This window comes from Ceratotherium simum, chromosome 11 (assembly GCF_057802395.1).
Source record: "Ceratotherium simum simum isolate JZ-2026a chromosome 11, ASM5780239v1, whole genome shotgun sequence".
NCBI classification, from domain to species: Eukaryota; Metazoa; Chordata; class Mammalia; order Perissodactyla; family Rhinocerotidae; genus Ceratotherium; species Ceratotherium simum.
Window position 1 is genome coordinate 73,422,249 of NC_141910.1, and position 11,160 is coordinate 73,433,408.

The 11,160-nt window shown below is 54.2% G+C and overlaps 1 protein-coding gene across 2 annotated transcripts; it reads left to right on the top strand.

Moving 5' to 3' along the window:
* The first annotated feature begins 517 nt into the window (after positions 1 to 517).
* ADI1 (acireductone dioxygenase 1) lies at positions 518 to 6,791 on the top strand. 2 transcript variants are annotated; one of them, XM_004436441.3, is made up of 4 exons: positions 518 to 750; positions 3,157 to 3,276; positions 4,348 to 4,527; positions 6,146 to 6,791. In XM_004436441.3, the coding sequence occupies exons 1-4, from the start codon at positions 631 to 633 to the stop codon at positions 6,263 to 6,265; spliced, it is 540 nt and encodes a 179-aa protein (XP_004436498.1). In that variant the 5' UTR covers positions 518 to 630; the 3' UTR covers positions 6,266 to 6,791. The 2 variants fall into 2 exon arrangements, with proteins under 2 accessions (XP_004436498.1, XP_087293321.1); XM_087437195.1 differs by lacking the exon at positions 518 to 750 and adding an exon at positions 1,485 to 1,836.
* Positions 6,792 to 11,160: the final 4,369 nt, after the last annotated feature.

Genomic DNA, 11,160 nt, shown 5'->3' on the forward strand with positions numbered 1-11,160 from the left:
GTCCAAGGAGACTGTAGCGCCAACCACGAGGCATCTGTGTGGTGCTCGAGGATGAATTTTACCTGGGCCCCGTGCACCTGGGAAACGGTGACGGCCAAGCATTCCCACCCTGTGTTCTGCAGAGAAGCCCCTTCCCCGTGCGACTCAGCGAAGACTCGGGACGCCCGTTCACCTAGGACAGGGCACACACTCCCGAGGCCCTCCGCTCAGGAACGAGCAGTGCACTGACCGGCGGGACAGACGGTCGTTCGCCCGCTCTGGTCCCGCTCCCCTCGCCACCGGGCCTGAGCGCCGGGCCGCCCCGAGCGGGGGACCAGGCACCTGCTGCCCAGCCCGCCCCGCCCTCCCTGCGGCCGGGCCGGCGCCGCAGAGGACTCGCGCCTCGGGCCGAGGGACGGCGCGCCGGCCCGGCCCTCCCCCTCCCCGCGGGGTCCTGATAAAGCCCGCCCCGCGCCGGCCCTTCTCCCCCGCCTTCACCGGCACGGCCCTGCCGAGCCGCGGGCGGGCGGGGCGGCGCGGGCACCGGGGTGAAGGTCGGGGGACAGGCCGGCGCGCGGGGCGGAGTGCAGGCCGGGGAGCAGGCCCGAGGACAGGCCGCGTGCTGGCGGGGTGCTCGCCGCCCGCCCGACCATGGTGCAGGCCTGGTACATGGACGAGTCCGCCGACGACCAGAGGCGGCCCCACCGCGCGCAGCCCGACCGCCCGGTCGACCTGGAGCAGCTGCGCCGGCTCGGAGTCTACTACTGGAAGGCACGCGGGGACGGGGCGCGGCCCGGGGCTCAGGGGCGGGCGGGCGGGAGAGGTCTCCCCGCAGGTGCCCCGAGCTCCCGCGCACAGCCGCAGGCTGCGGCGAGAGGGGCACAGAGGTCATGACAGGGCCGGGGCGCGGGGCGCATGCTCGGCCGGGGCCGGGTGGTCGGGGCCGGGGCACGGGGCGCATGCTCGGCCGGGGCCGGGTGGTCGGGGCTGGGGCGCGGTGCGCATGCTCGGCCGGGGCCGGGTGGTCGCGGCCGGGGCGCGGTGCGCATGCTCGGCCGGGGGCCGGGTGGTCGGGGCCGGGGCGCGGTGCGCATGCTCGGCCGGGGCCGGGTGGTCGGGGGCCGGGGCGCGGTGCGCATGCTCGGCCGGGGCCGGGTGGTCGGGGGCCGGGGCGCGGGGCGCATGCTCGGCCGGGGGCCGGGTGGTCGCGGCCGGGGCGCGGGGCGCATGCTCGGCCGGGGGCCGGGTGGTCGGGGCTGGGGCGCGGTGCGCATGTTCGGCCGGGGGCCGGGGCGCGCGGGTTGGAGGGTGAGAGGGTGCGGAGGCTCGTCCGGGGTTCGGAGCGGGCGGGTCGTTGGCCGCCGCTGTTCTTGGCTGGGGCCGGGGTCGGATGGGGCTGAGTTGGGGGCGACACGGGGCGGGGCGGGAGGGTTTGGGGTCCCTCTAGGGCCCTTGTGGGGGGCCGCGTGGGGTCCCCCGAGCCTATGAGGTGGAGGTGCCCACGTGGTGTCCGGTCCGTCCGGACGGGGTGATGCACGCGCGGCCGGACCCCGGAGCCCCACGTTTCCCGGGACGGGTCAGAGCGAGTTCCAGCGGGCAGTCTCTCGATGACCTGGGCCTTCTGAGACGGGGAGAGGTGACGTCCCCGGGGTGCAGTAGAGGGCGCCAGTGCCCGGTCTGGCCTTCCGGGCATTCGCAGGGCTTCCTGTCTAAGGGAAACACGAGTTTGGTTTCGTGTGCCTGTTAATATTTACATAGTTTTGATCTTTTCTTGGGCTAAGATTTAACACTTAACCTACTGGAAGTTACCATCTTCAAAGCAGTCAAATGGTGTATAATGTCTACTATGAGAGGAAAGTAAGTTTTGTTTTATGATAAAATAATTTACCTGCAATCCAGACAATCAGAAGGGTCTAGTTACTGTGCTTCGGGGGTTCCGTTGTGTTTTGACAGTTTAAGAGCAAGAATGAGATACTGGTCAACTTCGAAGTGGATCCAAAAGATAAAAGAAGACATTTTAAAAGGCATCTTCTGAGTTCTTCCATGGGGTCAAGTCCAGTTCTGCTTTCTTGCCCGCTCTGGGTGATGAGTCAAGATATTCTGGAGTTTGCTGTTCAGTAGTTGTGATAAAATGTGCATTTTATTGCAACAGAAGGCAAAGTCTGCGAAGTTCATTGCCAATAGTTTTAAGTAGGAGTTCAGATTAATTCTGGCTGGGGCCCTAGGGGAATGCTTCATGAAGAAGGTGACGTTAAAATTAGACCTTAAAGAGTAGATAGGATTGATAAATGAAAGTGGTAAAAGGGCTTTCTAGGCAAAGGAAGCTGTCAAGAATAATGGTGTGGGGGTGAGAAGCATCAAGTGTTTTTGAAGAGTAGCAAATGATCCTATTTGCTTTATTTGTTTATTTTATTTTTTTGGTGAGGAAGATCAGCCCTGAGCTAACATCCCATGCCAATCCTCGTCTGTTTTTCTTCCTGAGGAAGACTGGCCCTGGGCTAACATCCGTGCCCATCTTTCTCTACTTTATATGGGACACCGCCACGGCATGGCTTGGCAAGTGGTGTGCCAGTGCGCACCCAGGATCCGAACCTGCGAGGCCAAGTGTGCGCACTTAACCGCTTGTGCCACCAGGCTGGCCCCTATTTGCTTTAGAAGGTAGATTTTTTTGAAACAGGCAATAGGGACAGAGGAGTAGAAAAGGCCCCTGAGGCCAGATGATAGAAGCTTCTCCTCCCAGCCTGTTGAACTTGGGTGTTACTTGTAGGTTTGAGGGCCAGGAAACAAGCTGACCAAAGAGATGGCCATCTAGAGGTTGGTTAGACCTGTGTGGTGGAATGGTGGTAGAGGAACAGGACAGCGGGGAGAGTGTGCCCTTGGACAGCTTGAGGCCGTGAGAGCTGCACCTAGGCTCCTGGCAGTGGGACTAGAAATGTGAAACACAATCCCCCAGGAAGGCCTGTAGGGGAGAAGGGGGCAGGCATTAAACACAACACCATTTGTAGCTGTTACAGAGAAAGGGAAAACCATTGAAAGAAGCAGGGCAGGATGGGAGGGGCATAGGGAGGACAAGGAAGGTGATGATTTTGGAGCATAATCGCCTTGGAGATCCACCAAGAGGATGTTTCTGTCTCCGTGCATTGGTGTGACCTCCTTTTGTTGTTTAAATGCTTTTAGCTGGATGCCGACAAATATGAGAATGATCCGGAATTAGAAAAGATCCGAAAAGAGAGAAACTACTCCTGGATGGACATCATAACCATATGCAAAGATAAACTGCCAAATTATGAAGAAAAGGTAAGGGAATGTTAAATTATTTGAAAGGGGAATCATATTCACTACTAATAAATACAGTTTTCTTTTTTCTTTTAATGTCTTCGTTTGGGTTTTGTATCAGAGTAATGCATATTTGAATTTTTTAAAATATACAAAGAACTCTTTTTTTGTTGTCGTTGAGGAAGATTGGCCCTGTGCTAACACTATCTGTTGCCAATATTCCTCCTTTTTTTTCCTTTTTCCTCCCCAAAGCCCCAGTAGATGGTTGTATGTCATAGTTGTACATCCTTCTGTTTGCTCTGTGTGGGATGCTGCCTCAGCATGGCTTGACGAGCAGTGTGTAGGTCCGTGCCCGGGATCTGAACCGGAGAACCCTGGGCTGCTGAAGCAGAGCATGCAAACATAACCGCTACGCCACCAATCCCTGAATATTTTTATTATTAAATATTAGGAGGATAAAGACCTTCTGAAAGACACAAAAGTAGATTTGAACAAATGGAAAGTGTTCATTTATTGAGACAGTGACTGCCTTCCTCAGATTTTCATGTGGCTTCTAGCCTTCCAGTGTGATCAGCGTGGCTGTGTGTGTGGTCACCGTGACTGCGTGTGTGTGATCAGCATGACTGCGTGTGTGTGTGGTCAGTGTGACTGCATGTGGTCGGCGTGACTGCTGTGTGCGGTGGGTTATGAGCAGGAGTCGGGATGTCTGTGGGAGTCTCGGCTCTCCAAATCCAAGCTGTGTGATGTTGGGCCAGTGTCCTATCCTCTCTGTGCCACCATTCCTTCATCTGTCACATGGGCATGACAAATAGCACCTAAGTGAGTTATTTTATGTAACCATTTAGAACGCCGCCTGGCACGTGGTAAGTGCTACGTAAGTGTTGATTCTTTCTTCTACTGCTAGTTCATTGGTAGGTTTCATAAAATATTCTAGCTCCCGCCCCCTTGCCCTTCTTATCATAATTCTTGTTTTTATGGAGCAGATTTCCGTCCATGTCACTTCTGGTCCTTGAAGGCTGGGGCCGGTGGTGGTTTGTGCCCGTTTGCAGGGTGGGTCTCCAGGAGACTCACCGGGCCTCCCCTCTGCTCTAGATTAGGATGTTCTACGAGGAGCACCTGCACCTGGACGATGAGATCCGCTACATCCTAGACGGCAGTGGGTACTTCGACGTAAGAGACAGAGAGGACAGGTGGATCCGGATCTCCATGGAGAAGGGGGACATGATCACTCTTCCTGCGGGGATTTATCACCGCTTCACGCTGGACGAGAAGGTAGACTCGTCGTGTTTTGAGTCTGGTCTGTGCACAGATGTGGGAAGCTTGTGACATGCCCGCTCTGCCGCGTGGGGACGAATGTCTCTGAGCACGCGTGGCCGCAGCACGTGGCTCCTGCAGCCTTTTGCTCTCGGGAGAGGTCCAGCTGGAGGCCGTGAGCTGCGGCTCCTACGTCCATCTCTGTTCTCTGCCGGCTCTGCCATGGTTCCTGGCGGACAGTGGCACGTGCGAGCACACACTGCACCGTCAGGCCGAGGCGGGCAGGTCGACAGGAAGTGGTCCCGCTCCTTTAGTGGAGTGTGCACGTTATTCTGGGGGTGCAGCTTCGGGAGGCATCCCAGGGTTCCTGTTACTTTGTCATTTTTAAGAGCGTTGCAGTTTTGGAACTTAATGGTAGTGCGGGACAGTCATTAAGATTCGCAAAAAACAGAAATAAGATAGTTCGTAGGTTCTCTGCATGTGATTTGGACTAAACCTGAGATTTAAGAATAATTTTTGAATAGAAAATAAAGGCATATGGTTTAAAATTCAGAATTATGAAAGCGTATGCAGTGAAAAGTCTCCCTCCCACCCCTGTTCTCTGGCCTCCGTTTCTCTCCCTGAAAGTAACCAGCATTATGTTTTTAATAAAAAGTCTTTTTGGAGAGATGTCACCCATATTCAGGTGATTGAGAATCGGAATTCTTTGTCCTTTTTACACAGGACGTAGCCAACTTCTGTACATGGTTCTGCATTTTCCTTTCTTCCACTTGATTTTCTTTGGGGATGGGTTCATGTCAGTACGTAGGTCCTCATCCCTTATTTACAGCTGCGTAGCACCCGTGGTTGGGTGCACCGTAATTATCTAACCATGAATTTATTTCATTGAATCGCTGATCCCTACTGATGGCTTTCTGAATTGTTTCCAGTTCTTTGCTATTGTAAATGGTGCCATAATAAATAACCTCATACATTTATCATTTTGCACTTGCGTATATCTGTCAGATAAATTCCTAAAAGTGAAAACTGGATTAAAATGTGTGTGTTTTTTTTTTTTTTTTTAAAGATTTTATTTATTTATTTTTCCCCCCCAAAGCCCCGGCAGATTGTTGTATGTCATAGTTGCACATCCCTCCAGTTGCTGCATGTGGGACGCGGCCTCAGCGTGGCCGGAGAAGCGGTGCGTCCGTGCACGCCCGGGATCAGAACCCAGGCCGCCAGCAGCGGAGCGCGAGCACTTAACCGCTAAGCCATGGGGCCGGCCCTAAAATGTGTTTTTAATTTTGAAGGGTGATGCCAGCTTGCCCTCCCTTGTCCTCAGTGTGAGGGCCCTGCTGATTCCTAGGACGACGGTACCCCAGGAGGCGGGAGGGAGAGGGCTGTGTCGGGCAGGTGGCGGTGCTTGCGCCCACAGGGATAGGTTTGTGGGGAGTGTGGAGCTCAGCCCCCTGCTCCCGCTGCAGACGCTTTTGCTGCCTGAGCACAGGGCTTCTCAGCATTGGCCAGAGCACCCAACCCTGACGTTTTTCAGAGGACAAAATGTGACTAAAGTGTTAAGACACAAGAATAAAAACAGCAAGGGAAGCTCTCTTGATAGCTGGTTTAACGTGGTGTTGGGTGTGTTTGTGTTTTCTAGAACTATGTGAAGGCCATGCGGCTGTTTGTGGGAGAACCGGTGTGGACGGCATACAACCGGCCTGCTGACCACTTCGAGGCTCGGGGGCAGTACGTGAAATTTTTGGCGCAGTCAGCGTAGGGTGCTCCTTGGGGCCTCACGCCCCCCTCTAGAGGGGCATGACGACAGCAGAAAATCTGTCATTTGCTCATTGCTTTGTAGACTTGAGGCGAGGCGTGCTTTCCTTTGTAAGATTATTTGATCAGAATAGGTTTTAATGAAGGGAGCTAGAAGACTGATGTTTACCTGGAAGCATCTGTGGAAAGATGGACAAATCACATTCCTCTTTTCTAATTCGAGATCAGTGGTTCAGTAGCCCTGTGTCAGCACACGCGTTCGTCTGGAACCCGCCTGAGTCCCGTCTCCCCAGACATGGGTGATTAGCTGCCCCATCGGGACCTGATTCTTCGCCTTTAGGCAGATTTCAGTCCATGCCACGCCTGCCTTGTAAGAAGATATAGTAGTAGATGACTGACCAGATGGAAGATGCTTTTCTCCCAGAAAACCGGGAGGGGCATGCCCTGGGGGACGAGCTCTCGTGTTGGGGGACGCTCGCAGTTGCTTACGCCTTTTTCTTGTTCCCAATAAAGGAACTGCCTTAACTGTATGCTTGTGGCTTGGCATTACCTTATATCCAGGTACACAGGGTTCGTTTTCACCCCATTTAGATTCTCTGTGTGATCATAGGTGTAGATCATTTGTGTTTCATCTGCATTAGTATTTGTTCAGTGTGAGATTTCTAGGTTAAACTCCCTCACTATAAATCTTTTACAGTCAAGCTTTTGAATTTTAACAAGAAAACTAGCACATTATTTTTTTACTCAATTCTGAGCTACAATTATGCCTAATTTGTTGTAATCATAGGTAAACCCCACATCAGCCTCATGTTTTAGAAGGGCAGGTTGTTTGAAGTATTGTTTAACCTGGATTAAAAATCTTCATGTTAAAATTAACCTTTCATGACCTCTATGTTGATCAGGGGGTTGGTTTCCCATTGCACAGAGGAAACTCAAGCCTTCGGTGTTTTGGGAAACTCTCTGGTTTTTAGGATTGAAATGTGTGCAGACAGCATGATAATAACATAAACACCTGGGGCTCTCTTCCACCACGCCCCACCTTTCATCCCCCCGACCAAGGCTGAGGAGGACAGATGGGATGGAGGGCCACTTGGTGCTCCGTGGACTGTCCCTGCCTGTGCCTCCCTTGGATGATGTGGTCACTTCAAAGGGTTGTCCCCGTCTCTCCTGAGGAGATAATCTAGTTGTGTTGATGGGGTTTTCCTAACTACGCAGTGAAGTTTGCAGCTTCAGACCTTTCATTTTCATAACATAGCTTTGATGATGAAACGGAAGCTTTTCTGCTCACACTGGGCTCCGTGGTCCGCAGCCAGCAGGGCCTCTGTCGTGGAGGCTCTGAGTGAGGACATTTGATGGAAACAAAGCATGTCACCTATGATGGACATCAGGGAGGTGGGAGGAGCTCGGTCCCCGGGATTCTGAATCGTTTACCAGGGTGAGGGTCCTGCACCTTTCCCAGGGCCTGGGCAGGTGGAATTCAGTAGACCTGGGTAGGGGGAATGACTGATGAATCTGGCTCTAGTCATACAGATTGAGAATGTTAAATTCAAAAGTCAGTTTTTTAAAAGCTGTTTTCTTTTGGAAGGTATATCATGCAAAAATTTTTAGAAACCTCAAATAGTTTTATGAGTTACACAATGAAAAATTATTATAAAACACATCATTGTAAAGATTTCAAGGTTAAAACGGCAGGGAACTAAGTGTTTGGTCTGATACTGCTCTGGGGTCTGAGAGGGGTAAATACTCTTCAACAGGTCAGCAAGCTGGAGAATTATAGGGTGTTGATGTGGAAAGAGAGACACACAAGTCCTCCTTTTAGGACGTGACGGAACAAACCCAGCATCAGAATGCAGGACAGGTCAGCCTGTGGCCCTCCTGCCTGTCGGGTGGACTCGGTCGCAGGATTTCACTCAGATTCCCCAGCTGCTGGTCAGCCCCCGGCCTCTTCTGCTGCATGGCTGCTGGGGTCCTCTGTGCCCACATCCTGCCACTGCCCTGCTGCCCCGCCGCCCTGCCCCTCTGGCATAAAGGAGAACTAAGGGCCCCTGGCTCCAGGGAGCGGCCTTGAAGTGAGTGGCCTTGGATGTGAGGGGTGTGTGTGCACTGAGTTGCACACGTGCTTAATTGCGTGTACTTTGTAAATCCCGAAGGCAAATCTGCCGTCTGCAGGCACGTTATGGATCAGTGGATGGAAGTTTGCAGTCGGGGCTCTGGGAACAGTCTTGGTAACGCACAGGCCAGCGCACCTGCTAGGACGACTGACTCCATTAACCTCCCGGGCATCCCTTCCTTGCTCCCTGATGATGGAAGATGACACTTCATAATTCTCCATGCACCCCTGGTTCCGAAATAGTAGCCTAGCCTGTGCTCCACTCGGGCTAAGTGCAGGTGACGGGGAAGGGGAAGTCGCGCCATTTTTTATCTTTGTAAAGATAAAATCTGTAAAAAAAAACTGTATGGGGTTCAGAGTTCTCCCGAGGGGAGACCAGTATCTTTCTGCTTTTTGTTGAAAGCATCTGACAGATGTTGGGAGAATTTCCTGAAGACCTGGGAAGGGCGTTTCTTCCCTCTCTTCTGAGAACTGAATGTTAAGATCAGCGCGTGATAGGAAATTGGATCAAGGCGGCAGAAGACTTGGGTCTATCTCCCCATTGCCCTGAATCCAGGGAGATGACAAAGATTTTTTAAAAGTTAAATGTAGTGCTTTTAAAAATAAATCTACAAATTCTTCGACAGTCTTCCCATCAGAAGACAGAGCCCAGTTCTCCCCTTGAGTGAGGGCTGGACTTAGTGACTCGTTTCTGGTGGGGAGGATTGGCAGACGTGGCAGTGTGTGACACTGTCACCAGGTCAGAAGACCCGGTGGTCTCCTGCTGGCTCTCGTGTGTCACTCACGGGGAGGCCAGCTGCCACGTCATGAGGTCACTCCAGCAGCCACTAGCTTGCCAGGTGAGTGAGGGTGCCATCTGGGAAGCAGCTCCTCCGGCTGCAGCCCCAGCCCACATCTTGACTGCACCTGCACCACCCAGCCAGCACTTCCAGATTCCTGACTCAGAGATCGTAGGCCGTGATAACTGTATTCCCTTGTTGGTACTGCCGTAAAACGTTGTTTTAAGTCAATAACTTCTGGCGTTTTTCTGCTATGCAGCGTTGATAACGTAAACTATAAAGCCTTAACAAACTGTGCCACCACCCCCCCCCAAAAGGTCCTATCAGCAGATGAACAACTTGGAGAAACAGAAGTGAGTGAATCCGACCTGTGGAGACCCGAGACGGGAACAGAGCTGCTTCCGTGCGGGCAGCACCGAGTGTCAGGCTCGGGAGCAGCGGGCAGAGGTGGTGGTATCGCAGCGAAGGGGAGCATTGTTCCCCCAGGCTGGGGGCACCCTTGGGACGGGCTGTCTGTGCTGCAGCCCCGTGCTCCAGGGCCCTGCAGTGCTGGAGCGGGCAAGAGGATGGGTGGGAGGAGGAGTGCACGCAGAGGCCGGCGCACGGCTGGGGGAGGTGCTGACAAGATGGTGGATTCCCACATCTCACCGGGGCCTGCCCCAAACGAGTGGCAGTCCCATCTTGTCCCGGGGTCCTGATTCTGCTTTAGAGTGGTCAGGATGTGGTCTCTTCTGTTGTCTCAGTTAGAGCTCTTTGTTGGAAGAGACAGAAACCCAATGTGAAGAAGCTCCTGTGGGGGCTCAGGAGGTGACAGGACATGCAGGAGTGCATCTGGGTGACAGGCACAAGAGTCACCCTCTGCTTCCTGCCTCTGCCTCTTCCTGGAGTTGGCTGTATTCCCTGTTGCAGACAAGACGTCTCCTTGCGGTGGGGACACGGATCCCCTCTTCTCACACCCCACACCCTGGGAGGGGGCACTTCTCTGCCCAGCACTGGTCCCCGAGTGTCCCGGGGAGGGTTCTGTGTGACTCCATTTGGGGCGGAAGCTCCAATGAGGGCGACAGGGTCACACAGAGCAGTCGAGGCTGCGAGGGGCCAACCCCGAGCCTCAGGAGGGGCGACCATGGTGCAGGGGCAGCTGTCCCCAGTAGTGTCCCCACAGCTGTTTCCCATGTGCTCAGGAGTCCTGCCGGCCTGAAGTACGAACAGCTGGTAGAATTCAGCCGCCGTGTAACTTCTGGACTGATGGGACAGAGAAGTCTTGAGCTTCATTCCCAGGGGAAAGGGACCGTCCTGCCCTTGTTGCTTTGTGAGAGGGTCCCACCTCCCTAGGTTCTCAAGTATCTCATCACAAGCTCTGGGAATAATGGCTTGTGGACAGTCTGGGCCGGGGGATGAGGCAGTCCGGTTTAGAAGAGCAGGTCCATCTTTACTGTGCGTCTGCCCTGGCACATGGGCCCTCCTGATGCCTCTGAGCAGGAGAGGCTGTGGCCGTCTCTAGGGCAGCCGGTAGGAAGGGCCAGGTCAGGATTAAAGGCTTAATTTGGGGGTCGCAGCTCCTGACCAGAACTGACGGCAATACAGCCACTGGTGGCTTTTACTGTAGGAAGAATCAGCTGCTCCCGGTCTTCACTCCGCTCTCTTCCCCTCGGGAGCCATCTCGACACGGGGCCAAGGCCCTGCATCTCAGTGGGCTCGGGCTGCCACAGCAGAACCCCACAGACGGCTCTACACAGCAGACCTTGATTTCTCACGGTGCTGGAGGCTGGGAGTCCAGATCAGGGCGCCAGCAGGGTTGCGCCATGGTGAGGACCCTTTTCCTGGCTTGCAGACGGCCACCTTCTTGCCGTGTCCTCACCTGGTGGAGAGGGAGATGGAGCTCGGGTGCCTCTTCTTGTAAGGGCACTGGTCCCATCATGGGCCCACCCTCACAACCTCATCCAACCCTACCCACCTCCCGAGGGCCCCACATCCTGTGCCATCCTCCTGGGGACTAGGGCTTCACTGTGT